Genomic DNA, 14,269 nt, shown 5'->3' with positions numbered 1-14,269 from the left:
AAGCACGTCGATAATTATCACACATTACCCTTCCACCCTGTCCCTTCACCCAATGTTACACACAGTCTCCTTGCACAACATCTAAAGATGTAAGCCTCATTGCGACAATTTTTCAATTCGGAACTAAAACTAAAAACTAAACTTATTTTTTTTATTTTACCAGGTATTGCTCACTGAACCATATCGCACTTCTTCAAAAGCAACCTGGCCACAAATGATGGCTCAACAAAGTGGCTTATCACGTGGAAATGTATTGCAGCCAAATCGTCTGAATGCATATTGATTCTCAATGTGGAAGGACAAACCGGAGGACCCGAAGAAAAATCCACTTGAACCTTATGGCGGTATCCCGGGGTACCATAGTACCCCAGCTCTCGCATCATGTCCGTGATGCAGTCACTTTTAGCCTGTTGATGGTCGGCGATGCGGCAATCGACTCATCTCGACGAGCTGTACACGATGCACCACTACAGTGCGTGCGAGCATTGAGGGTTTCGGCACAATCGTCCTCGCTGAGTTTCAACATCGCGGAGTAGCACTGATTTCGGATTGATTGGTACCCCAGTCACGGAGTTAAGTACACCCCTGGAAAAAAATAGTGTCCCAGAAATAAAATATTTAATTGCATCGGCCATTTTGTGTTATTTGGTACCCTGGGGTACCGCCATAAGGATCACTTGACCACGGATAGAGAAACATGCAAACCCCAAATATACAGGCGTCAGGGTCGGGATCGAACCCAACAACCTCCTGTATACTAGGTGTGGCATCCTAAATTCGTATGTGGACTGTAATTAATTAAACAAAGCTTCCCCAAGACACTTTATTTTAAGTGGTGCTATCCATCACAGGTATGTGAAAATTTGTCAGCCAGATAACTATGAAGAACAAGAAATTTCCATGTTTCTCTGGACACATCATCAACTGACCTTGGCCCAGGCTTTTTTCATGGCTGATTCCATTGCACCAGCTCTCATTTTACCCGTTTTGTTCTTTACAATCACAAGGGAATTCCGCTTTTCTGCAGCCATCGTTGACCGGGCTGACAGCTGAGGCCATCAAACACATTGCACAAGCGATCCTCTCCGCGCCGGAGAGGGACTGCTCATTTTTCACTCTCCCCTTCCCTCAGTTCAATCGCCAGCTCTCGCACATGGGCACAGTGCCCTGTCATGGAGCATTACCTCATGGACCTAACCAAGCCAATATGACACAGAATCACTCGTGTCTAGTTAACGGGTGCACAGTTACTCTTGCTTAACTCCGTTAATGATTGTCATATATATCTGTGCTTTTGCAATTAGATGCACAACATAAGTGCACTAGAGCCTGTTTCTAAATGCAGACGTTGGGTTGATGGTAGGTATTTAATGATACATTAATTCATTGATTAAACTTGATTATTAGGCTCACCATACATGTATCAAATTTTGAACCAGAACTCTACTTTTACAATTTATGTAAATTATTTAGTAAATAATGTGTTAATTTAACACGTAGCCTTTCACGTGAATATGAATGTGCCGTTAAACTCGCCACCACCCGACACAGCCAATAAGCAAGGTTTGTCACATAAACAGAACATGCTAATTCGTTACTAGCACAGCACACCAGTGTGTTGGAGAGTAAATCCACAATATTTACAATCTGACTACGACGTTCCACCAATAATTACAATTAGCATCAATAACCCAACCGGTAATGAATACCTATTGTAATTTATATGCATTCATTAACACCCCCCCCCACCCCCCGGCCTTCGCACGTGATGTTCTCACAAGTGACGACATCACATCTATCCCTCTATTTACGAACGAAACAGGAGGATTTCTCCGCAAATCTGTCTGTCGAAAAACACCGAGCGTGGATACAACGTTATTTAAACAACTTTTCCACGGGTAATTATCTGTCAAGTGGTAATCTAGAATAGACATTTCACTCACAATTGGAATTCTAACTTGGGGGGGGGGGGGTGGCGGGGGGTGGGGTGGCAGGGGGGGGGCAGTGACAAAACAAGTTAGAGGATCATGCCTGTTTACATCGATCCCTTTTGGAGCCTACGAGCGCCGTGCACGATTTGACATCGCCACGTGGGCGACGCTGGGTCTGACCTAGGTCGGCGGGGTCGACAGCGGGGATGGGCTCGGTGGGACGTGAAGGGGCGCCCATGCCCGCCTTGTTGATGGCACGCACACGGTACTGGTACGACTTCCCCTCGGTGAGGCCCGTCACGACGGGGTGGCGCGTGAAGCGGACGGGCGCGTCGTTACATTTCACCCAGGTCTTGGTGCCCACCTCACACCTGTGGGCAGCACAGAAGGGCGAGATGTCAACTACGTCGTCTGGTATACATGGAAGTCGTGGGTTCGATCCCGACCCTGACGCCTGTTGCAGTTTGCATGCTCTCTCTCCCAGGGCCGGATTAAGCTAGTGCAGGGCCTGTAGCATATGTTACAAAAGGGCCCTAAAAACCATAAATATTAAAACACGAATTTTTTTACTTGCATAGTAAAGTAATTGTATTTTTTCATTTGCTATGCAGCCAGATAATACGCCAAATCGCTAACCCTAAACACCCAGTCGTTCATGAAAGTTGAAGGCAGTAGAGTATTATAGTAATAGAGCAAGTGCAGAATCACTGAACCGGAATTGATAGCTTGAAAGCATTTAGCGCGGGGCCCTTAAAAGTGCGGGGCACGTAGCATATGCTACTTTTGCTACTAGGATAATCTGGTACTGCTCTCTCCCCGTGGTCGCGTGGATTTTTCTCCAGGTCCTCTGATTTTTTCCCTCCAAATTTATTAACATGCGTTTACAGGATTTGGCTGCTATAAATTTCCACGTGATAAGCCACATCATTGAGTTATCATTTGTGAGCTATATAGCTCAGTGGACCTTATCTTGTAAAATAGAAATAGTTTTGTTCATAGTTTAAAATAGTTTTCCCCCATTAAACTAGTTGCTTTTATCTACATTTTTTTTCTGTGTAATAGTAGACATCAATCATTGTGATTAACAATAATAGCGATACTGTACAAAAAACAAATCGAGCAATGCAAACTGAGATGGCATGGCCATGTCAGAAGAATTCCACGCAAACAGGAACACAGCAAATGCAATGGCAATGCCAGATGAGGGGGGCAGAGGTAGAGGATGACAGAGAAACAATATAACTCGTCCAGTTGAAGAGGAACGAGAAGAGAGAGGAATGGCATAGATCAGCGCAGATGCTATCTGATGGTGATCGCCAAAAGTGCAGGACTGCTGCCAGACGCTTGTGGACTGTCATGCCATTGGATGGATGATGAAAAAATGGAGAGAAAAAAACATGACTACCGTTTAGTAAAGATTAACAGCATACGTTAAAATTAATTTCACTCATTTTATAAATTGTGAGTGGAATTCTGTTTCAAAAATAATTTGCATTGTAAGTACAAAAACACAAACAAGTTAAATTGGAGTTGAAAGAATCTGAGCCTGTGTTACTTGTAACATTGGCTTAACACAATTCCACACGTGGAATTTATACGTGAAAAGGGGCAAGCTTTGATTAAGAGTAGCGATTGCATTTTGTTGCTAAAAACATAATTGTTCATCATCGGAAGCCCTTGGTCAATCCACTGCTGGCTTCCCTAAGGCGTGGCCATCTCTCACGATTCTGTCATTTGATAATCCCCCTAACACACCCACATACAAATTTATATCATCACTTTATCTCCCCGGTTGACGTCCTCTCAAGGGTGCTCCGTGCTTTGGTTGCCACCTTGTCATTTATACTGCCCATCTGCCACAGTTATTTCGAGTAACGTGTTTTGCCCAAGCCCACCTTTCTCAACAGTTCTCATTGTGTATGTGTGTTGAACTCATGTCGCACCGTACGTAGCTGTGTGGGATATGTCATCAATAATTATTGAAATAACACGTAATATGTAAATATATAAACTGGTCGCGGTGCATTCTCGATGTGGACCATAACTTAAAATGTGTGGGCTGAGAAGAAATCTCAGATCAAAGAGCACACAAATGTTATATCTTTGGGACCGTTTTTGCCAGTTGACATTGCCAAAAAGGACCCATAGATATAACTGCTCAACCCGAGCTATGAATACTTTGATACTTGCATTGTCTTTGCACCGTTCGCCTTTTTGGGCGTTCTCTGGTCAAACACTGGCGAGACAAGGCCATAAAAAAGTCTGCATCTGGTGTAGGACAATCAGTTTCAAAGACAATTATTTTTTTTATCAGGGCATGTTTGTTTGCATTTTTTTGCCACAAGTATGTGTGGCTACTGCAGACTTGATGCCTTGTAATAGGTATAAATTTGGTGTTTGAACATCTTAACACCTATTTTATTGCGAGAAACGGTAAAGTGTATTCTTATTTCCCACAGTCAAGGTTTTTTGGGTTAGTAAATGTGTTGTTAAACCCGCAACCACCCAACACAGCCAATTAGTAAGCTTTGTCACTGAAACTAAATCTGCCTATTGGTTATTACTTGAGCGCAGAGGTGTGTTGGAGAGTAAACCACACCTGTGTTGCTTTACGACGTTTCGCTGGTAATTACAACCAGCTTCAAGCTTATACATTGACTGTGTCGGGTGGTAGCAGGTTTAACGACACATTCATATTCACGTGATCTAACCCAAAAACACTTTTATTGTGGATAATATTGGTCACGAAAGCCTACCTGTTCAACCTGTTCTTATTATTTTTATCACGTAAAATGTTCTCAAACACATGACAGAGGACACAGCGTTGCCTTTTCTCTTACCTCTCAATGTAGTAACCGATCACATGACTGCCACCCTCTGCACTGGGTGGCTTCCATGAGAGAAGGACATAGTTGCGGTTTGATTCTTGACACTCGACATCCAGGGCGGCAGCTGGGGCACCGGCCAACTCAGCCTTTCCATCTGCACAAAGGGGGGGATGGAAGTGTGCCCAGCAAGTTTAATTTCACGTGAGGTGAAACCCTGCAATCGCTTGCTCACACCGCTGCTGGCAGAAGAGCATCACAACAAAGAGGGAGCTACAGTGAGAATCTTCCGAGGGTGTTTGGCCTACTCTTCCTGAGAAGAGATCAGAGTGCCCACATTTTATCACAACACACGCAACCTGCCGAATGACCAATTGCAGTGCACCTATTTAAATTGCTGGGTTTACAGAGGAGGATGATTAAAGCAACGTTTTCATTCTTTCAGCAGCATCGGCTCAATTGCTTTCCTTGACAAATTTGAGTCTGAACTTTGCTCCACGTTTGGTCTGAATATGATTATACATTTGAAAGGTATTCCTTTAAATGCAAACTATACATCTTTATACATAGGTTCAGCAGTTCCACTGCCGGATTTTTTTTCCCGCTTGTGTTGCGATCGAAACGTCGTGATACGTTATTTTCATTTTATTTTTCTACCTACGTCACTTAACCGATGAACCAAAGAGTATTTATACACACTGTGACACTCTTAGCCGACAGATTACTCAACAAAATCCAAGCATTTCTTTCGTAAAACAAGTCAGAGACATTGTACTTTGAAGTGGCTATCATTCATCCTTAAATTGTACTATACATTGGAGGCATTATTTGGAGAGGGCGAGTAGGGTGAACACCCTGGTAGCCTTGTGTGCTTTTTTAGCACACCTATCTGTTTGCTTGGGCGAAAGTACTGATGCACACACGCGTTTGCAAACTACTTTTGGAGTTTACATTTGAAGCGGGTTTGACTCAGGGTACGACATGCATGCCCTCCCCCGACTCCCCACCTCCCACTTGCACATGTCAGGCTACTCAAGCCTGAAAAGCCACATGCTCAAGACTTACTTGGGTTAACACCATTGTTGTGTCTCATCCATTTGCTTAAGTGGAGCTTTGTTAGTGGATGCAGCCTGTGGCAAATCAGCCAGCTGGTGTTTCTGGTCGTAATCCAAGGCCCATCACGAAAAGGCAGTCATCTGGACCCAATGTGCTAGCCAACTTTAGTTGAAAATTGTCCTTATTTTCATTTACCATGCTTAATAGTCCTAGGTGAGATGTCAATGATTGTGAGTTGTCAATGATTAATTTACAGTTGTCAATTATTAATTCATTGTAAAATGTAAAAAAATTCATAGTGTTAATAATGACGATAATGATCATAAACGTGGTGAAAGTTTGACTGACAGCACAGATGGTGCTGAATGCAGAGGCGCTTTATTTTGGGGAATTAATAGAAATCAAACAAATGGCGCAGTCCTTGAGGCCATTATAAATCAAAACTGACAAGACAAAACAATGAGGCGAATCAATAAACGCGACAGCAGAACAAAAATTCCATGTCTAGCATGTGGACCTTTGTGAGGTGATGGGAAGCAGACTCATAGCATTGGTGGAAATGGAAGGGATTCGGTACCCTCTGCCAAAGGATCAGTACCACATACATTCTCATAGTGAATTAAAAAAAGAAAGTTACGATATTTATCCTTCTTGACGGTGCAATGCCTTGTTGGGGTAAGGAGGCCTGAGAGCCTTGTAGGCCTGAGTCACTGTGGTGGATAGGGGAACCCCATACCCCTCAGGTACTCCGAGATAGCCGAGATGAATTTCGTTCCCTTCAAAAACTCGCACTGATCAGCTTGGTGAAGTGTGGTCAACTCATGGCCATGACCGACACACCCGAACCACGACCCTTTCTGTCTCCTACCTCCACTATATCTCACCCACTTCCCACCTCCTATCTCTCTCCCGTTACTCTCACCCTCACTCTCCTTATTCTCACGTTTCACTTTCCCCTCTCGATCGCTCTTGCCGCTCCCTCATCTATCACTGTCCTCTTTCTGTTTTGCTATCTTGCTTTCCTCTCTGTTTCATGCTCTTTCACTCTCTCGCCGCACTTGTCCATCTCTTCCTCCCTCCTCTGTCCCTCACCTCTCTCCTCGATCTCTCTCCCTCACCTCCATCCTCTATCACAGACAGGACTCTAACCAGGCTATCCAGCCAGAGAGTTTTAGCCAATGTTGGAGTGGCAGGATTGCGAGAGGTGGTGGTGACCTGGGGGGTGCTTTCATCTATCAGTGGATTGATCGTGTCTGATGATAATGACGACAATATTTGCCACCACGTTAAATAATAGTGTTACTCATTCTGTTGCCCTTGCTTCCTGGGTTTTGAATGGCATCCCTTGGGTCACGCTCCAAGGCCTGGAAGTCGTGGGGTTAGTGCACAAGGTGTCTAAAATTCAAGGGCAGTAGAATAACGAGCTTGGGGGCAGGAGGTGCCCTGCCACCCCTGGTGGCCAAAGCTACGAGTTGGGGCTCCCTTGACAACCACTATGTTTTCAACAACAGTGTAAAATTACAGACAGGTATTTAAAAGACGGTTTAAATTTGTTTCAGTTTTTATGGAAATGCTTTCATTTACATTCCACATTTTACTTTCATTTCATGAGAGCAGTAAGACAAATCAAATATCGGGGGCCCCACCCAACATATTGCCGCAACCGCGTCCCTCGTCCCCAACTGAGCTAATAATTTAAGTCACCACACCGCAGTTCAAGCCCGGCTCTTGACAATGCCGATTGCTGCAGTCGGTGGGGGGGGGGTCATCACCTCGCACAAAGAGGTAGCTGCTGTGCTGCTGGGAGCATCCGCGAGAGACGACGCGCAAGGTGTAGAGGCCCTCGTCGTCCTTGTGGAGGTGTGGCAGACTCAGGGTGGCCTTCTCTCCGCTCCAGTACGTCTGCGCCCACTGAGAGTCCACCACGCGGGCCTCTACATTCAGCACAGGAAGCGACACAGGAGAACGGAGGACAAAGATCCCCCTCCCCCCCTCCCCCCGTGTAACCTGTAAACAGACTGTTAAAACAAGCGATTTGATGAGTGGCACCTATAAAGGCCGGCACGGTATACCACGGGGTGTGGGTAGCCAGAACCACGCCTGCACTACTGCTCACACACACGTGTGCGCACAAAGACAAAGATCCCCTGCATACCCTCAATATCACATAAACACGCTTGTACGCACACATGCAAACACAGTATTTTTTGAAAAGCATTCCATGACACGTTATTGTTCTTCCGACGTTATTTGTTTAATTGTTCACTGCAGAGATGTATTATTTTGCGAACTTTTCTCATTCAGTGCTATAATTGGCATTCAACGTGCAATAATTTACAATTATCAAGATGCCACGTTGAATGATATGATGCAATAATACAAATCAGAACTTTAATCCGAATTGTATAATACATCATTGAACAAAATGTATCACCATCATCAGCCATTGCATATCCATTGTTGAATCCCATAATGTTGCCATCCTTTATGGTCCTTCGATGCCACAATCCATCTCACTCCTGGGAACGGATTGATGCTATCACTCCATCTATACGGTGGTATATTATCTGATGCCATTCTGTCGCCACTTTCTCTTCCTGGACCATCCCTTCTTGCGATGCGTTCTGCCCAAGGCCACTTATTTATCTGCACAGTAAGTATGCCTCTCATTTGCACGTACTCCGTGAAAAAAAATTACTCTATAAATAAATAATTGTGAGGGTTAATATATACACATGTATGTCCCTTCAGCAGCAAACCGCACGATGCAAATTTCATCTCTAGCCCCGCCGACTTCACTTACGACCCTTGGGCTACACCCATCTCAAACCTTTATAGCATCCTGCCTCAGCAGCTCTCCTGCTATATTTTTTCCTGCCTCAGTAGCTCTCCTGCGATATTTTATCACCTGATGACGATTGCTTGTGTTGCGATCGAAACGTCGTGATATTTTTTTCATGTTTCTATCTATCTAAGTGGCTTGACCAAAGACCCAAAGAATCTGAATTCCTGCAGTCACGAAGGCTTTAAGTCAGGATTTATCCGCCTCTACGGGGACGTTTTCCACGTAACTATAAGATATTTTAACAAACTTCGAGACAAGAAGGCTCATCTGATCGAGTCGATCACATTTCTGAAGAGATGCCACGACACTAAGGTAATACCGATCGCCTTTCCACTGACATCTGCTGCTGTCACTTCTCCTAATGCTAAACAGATCTTGTTCAGGGCCAGCCTAGCCCTGATCTCAGAGAGAATAAGATTGATCCGATTTGAACTAGAAATTTTAGACAAGACTCTCTTGCAATCACACTTAACATTGACAGAAAAAATGTCTACATGTGATTGGGACCATTTAGATAAAATGACAGCCTCTTCAGCCACCTCAATGTCAGCTAAATGCAAAGATAACCTAATTTCCAAGTTCAACCTCCTTTCCAAGAAGAAGCCAGATCCACACATTCAAAAGTTAGACGGTGACAACAGCCCAATTTCTGACAGCCTAAAATCGGTTTAAGATAAAGGGTTGAATTTCGCAGTCATCCCTAAACACATCCCAGTTGATTATATCATTGCCCAGGTTGACGTAGCCCTTAAGGGTTTGGGAGACATTCCTGCAGACGTGGAAAGATCAGAAATCGCTGCAAAGCTCAAAACGCTAAGACACCTATTAGCAATATCAGCAAGGATGAGCGCTTTGAGCTTTCTCAACTTAAAAAGAGAGATGGCATAGTCATCTTCTCAGCTGACAAGGGCAATGCCACTGTCATCATGGACAAAACCACATACAATAACAATATTCAGGACCTACTTAATGATGGCAGCTATGCCAAAATCAATAGAGATCCTACCAACCGCCTGGTTACGAAAACCAACAATTTCATCACTGATTCAACATCTTTAATCGAACCAACCAAGCGGATTTCTTTAAAACCCTCTGCTGCTAGACCACCCAGATTTGATGGCTTACCAAAAATCCATAAAGAAGGTACACCCCTTCGTCTTATTGTCTCCACCATTGACTCACCCACCTACAAACTGGCCCGATTTCTGTCTGAGACCTTACAACAATTCACTGGTAAGACCACCTCAGCTGTACTTAACTCAACTCACTTGGTATCTTTAATTAAGGACATCTCACTATCTCCAGGTGATTTGCTTGTCAGTTTCAATGTAGTATCTTTGTTTACCAAAGCTCCTGTGCCTGACACCATTGCAATCATTGAAGATTTAGTCCAACAAGGACTGAATGCTGATGTACCAGCCCTAGTTAGACAATGCCTCACCAATACTTACTTCACCTGGAATGGAACATTCGACAAACAAGTTGAAGGTACCCCAGTGGGATCTCCCTTTTCTCCAGTTGTAGCCAATGTTTTCATGGAAAAATTTGAGACAGATGCCATCTAGGCATCCACCCTACGTCCTTCCTTGTGGAAGAGATATGTAGATGACACGTCCGTCATCTGGCCACATGGCCTACCAGCTCTGGGCCAATTCTTCAACCACATCAATTCCATACACCCAGCCATCAAATTCACCATAGAGGTGGAAAAGGATGGCAAGTTACCATTCTTGGATGTTTTAATCGAAAAGAGACCAGATGGCTCAATGGGACACTCTGTCTACAGGAAAGCCACCCATACGGATGCCTACCTAAAACCTGACTCCCACCACCATCCATCCCAGAAGATACCCCTCATCAAAATTCTACACAATAGAGCTCATTGTATTTCTGACCATCACCATTTAGCCAATGAACTGGAGCACATACACCAAGCCCTCAAGATGAATGGATATTCAGACTCCAGAATTCGTAAAGCTATCACTCCAACCATTGGGAAGGAACCATCTGAGGACCCAATCAAAACCATCACCTTGCCATACATAGCAGGGGTTACCAAAAAGATTTCAAAAATCACGAGCAAACACAAGATCCAGGCTCGATTCAACACAGTACATACAATTTGTGATATGATCCCATCTGTGAAGGATGTGATCCCTGACATGCAATACCCCGGTGTCTACAAACTAAGCTGTGTCTGCGGCAGTAGTTACCAGAGGTGTGGACTCGAGTCATGTGACTTGGACTCGAGTCAGACTCGAGTCATGAATTTGATGACTTGCGACTCGACTTGGACTTGCATAACAATGACTTTGTCCCACCTCTAAGATGTGGACTCGAGTCATGTGACTTGGACTCGAGTCAGACTCGAGTCATGAATTTGATGACTTGCGACTCGACTTGGACTTGCATAACAATGACTTTGTCCCACCTCTGGTAGTTACATTGGGGAAACTAAGTGACATGTCTCGGACCGTGTTCGTGAACATAAGGCAGATCTGAAATATGGTAGGACCAATAGCTCAGTCGTGTCTGATAATTGTTTTAACGCTGTGGGCACACACGAAATGGATTTTTCCAAGATGAAGGTACTCTGCAAACCCACTGGCTATCAGCAAAGATTCGTTCATGAAGCTATCCAGATATATAAACACAGACACAATTTCAACCGAGAAGATGGGTACAAACTGTGCAATCATTGGAAGGACGTTATTAACCAGTTTAAGTCATAACTGGCTGTGATGTTTCCATCCTACCTGCTGATGTTAGCAGTTATTTTCAACTCTCTGAGTTACATTACCAGGTTAAATGTCTTTAAATTAACAGGCTAAATGTCTCACTAACACAGCCACCGTTGCTCGTTTTCCTCGATGTGGTGATGGCTCTCGTTTTTCTTACATTGACATGCTAATCTACCAGGTTAAATGTCTTTACATTAACAGGCTAAATGTCTCACTAACACAGCCACCGTTGCTCGTTTTCCTCGATTTGGCGGTGGTTTTCGTTTTTCTTAAATTGACATGCTAATGGATCACAATACAATGGCCACCTTCACAGCTGCGTCGTCGTGGAGGTAGCTCAGCTCTCTGATCTTACATTTACATGCAAATTTAATCTCTAGCCCCGCCTACTTCGCTTATGACCCTTTGGCTACACCCATCTCAAACCTTTATAACATCCTGCCTTAGCAGCTTTCACGCTCTTTTATTTTTTTCCTGCCTCAGTAGCTCTCCCGCTTGCTTGTGTTGCGATCGAAACGTCGTGATATTTTTTATTATTATTCTTTTTCTTCTATCTACGTGGCTTTACTGAAAGACCCAAAGAATAATAATTGTATACTGGTTTCATCATTGTTACGACTCATGAGCAGAGGACTTCATCATTCTCATGACTACTGTCATAATTACAATTACACTATTAGGACGGTTATTTAAATGAGCTCACTACAAAATTAGAGACGGATAGTATGGAGGTGGTGACAGGTAAGCTCCAGTATGCAATATGCAATTAGATAGCGAATAACGCGTGATCCATCATGCAGTTTGCCATGTGTGTAATACAATCGTTCTATACCAGAACTTTTATTTCACATTCTCAGTGTCACTACACATTCCACAAATGATAGCCTCTGCAATTATTAAAATGGATTTTCACCGCGTTTGCTGCGCATCACAATTGTTATGGTGCAATTAAAAAAATGAATCCTACCCAGGGATGTCACTGTCAATAATTGCACCCTTCGTGCCAAGCAACCTTTTGACCACGTGGATTGTTTTTAACTCGGAGCAATCTGGGTATGTATAAGTATCCGTATGCTATGACGTTTATGTTTTTTTGTTTTTGCATTATGTGTGTTTACACATATATCTGTAATGCCAAGGAAAAAAACCTAACCTGTAGATATGGGTATGGTACATTGTCATTATGTGCACCACATCCTAATCACACCATGAGACAAACCCTGGAAAAATGAAAGTAGTACCTCACAATAATTAGGACTCATCCTCAAGCATAATAATACATGAGCTCAACTAATGTAGATCCCTCAAATTAATTACCAGTACCAAGCATTCTCTTCAACAAAACGTAATGTGTCAGTAATCACAATTGAAGTCATCACATAAAAAAACAACTTTCAATTGATTCATGCATTGGAAATGCACAATTTACCAGTATGTCACTTGAAAAACTTACACATACTATTCTCATAGAAACAGATCTGTACCAGAAATACACCAAGGTAAATATCAATAGAAAATTGTCTAAAATGAGATTAATACTCATCAAACATTACTATTATGTCGTTGTTGTCAAAGTATATTTTTCAAGAAAAAAAGTGCATTGGTCTGTCGCTTTTTAATAATTTATAATCTTTGTTCAAAACACATTTTCGTTAAATAGGAACGAGCATACATACTTAGTTTTTGTGTTTAGAACTACTTTTAGTGTTTATTTTGTTGTCCTTCCCCCGTACCGCCAATGATTACGGTTGGCTACGTACGGTGCGAAAGAAGTTCAACATACATAAATGCAATGTGAAATATGTTTACTCATGCAGTGATATCCAAATTACTCTTGCATTATATATAAATAGTTACGTTATCTCAATTATAATAAAGATATTTATTTTCAAAGAGTTGAAGGATAACAATATTTGTTGAGAACTCCTATTTGTTCTTGTAATCCATCAAATAATGGTGCTTGGCTACATGTATATTAGCCTGTGATATTGGTAGGCAAAAATCACAAACACATGACGTTGACTTGTTCAGCATATAACAAACTTGAGAGTCGCGTTAAGCAACGTAGAATTGAATACTGTATATCCAGTGGCGGCTCCTGCAAAATCTCTCAGGGGGGGCAAATGTCTGGATGATTGATAAGGATAAGGTCCACCCATGCAATGGATAAATTAACAGCTTAAGCATGTAAAGGCAACTTCACTTCTTTAATATTAATGAAAAATAAAGTGGCTCTTACAATACATCTTGTTTGTTTCTATACTCACTATTAAAACAAACCACTCAGGTTTATTTTATTAAAGATTCCACTAGGTGGCGACAAATTATATTGTTGGATGAAACGTGCTTACGTATGATGACGTAAGCACGTTAGGGCGAGCCCTCCCGGAACCCATAGAGAATGCATTGCAGCGCCCCCGTTCGAAAAAAAACATCTTTGAATGTAAGTCTATGGGACCACTCGGGGCGATTCTCAGCTGGAGGGAAATCGCCCAAAAAGAGGCGGTACTCCACAGAACGTAGCATGACGCTGATTGGACTATATCCAGCGGCACAGTGACGGCTAGCGTGACTCTGTGGTTGAATGACATTGGTGGTGCGTCGCCCAATCGCCCTAATGAAGAAACCGCCCCTGTGTATATCAGAAAATGGTGCATCTCTGTAAGCAATTGCTCACGTCACTGCAGGCGGACGAGCCTCCATGAGAGGGAGCTCTAGAAAACCTTTCTAGAGGACATTTAGACCTTCTCTTCCATACTGGCCAGACCTCTTGGAAGAGGTGGCATACCTACATTTTACCCCACTGTATGTGACCGATCGATGAATCTGTGGTGTACCCATGCCGTGCCAGGGAGATCGAAACAAGCCAGT

General features: G+C 43.1%; 1 protein-coding gene across 1 annotated transcript in view; it reads right to left on the bottom strand.

Annotated features, from left to right (window-relative positions):
• The window catches only part of LOC144931682 (myomesin-2-like), a 98,802-nt gene that overhangs the window by 63,833 nt on the left and 20,700 nt on the right, over nucleotides 1-14,269 (bottom strand). The window contains exons 9-11 of the mRNA XM_078855829.1: nucleotides 7,585-7,746; nucleotides 4,772-4,913; nucleotides 2,112-2,302 (exon numbers count right to left, since the gene is read on the bottom strand). Coding sequence (XP_078711955.1) covers nucleotides 2,112-2,302; nucleotides 4,772-4,913; nucleotides 7,585-7,746 — 495 coding nt within the window. The remainder of the gene's footprint in view (nucleotides 1-2,111; nucleotides 2,303-4,771; nucleotides 4,914-7,584; nucleotides 7,747-14,269) is intronic.

This window comes from Lampetra fluviatilis, chromosome 4, assembly GCF_964198595.1.
Source record: "Lampetra fluviatilis chromosome 4, kcLamFluv1.1, whole genome shotgun sequence".
Classification (NCBI taxonomy): Eukaryota; Metazoa; Chordata; class Hyperoartia; order Petromyzontiformes; family Petromyzontidae; genus Lampetra; species Lampetra fluviatilis.
The sequence above is the reverse complement of the archived record's forward strand: the minus strand, read 5'-3'. Positions and strand labels throughout refer to the sequence as shown.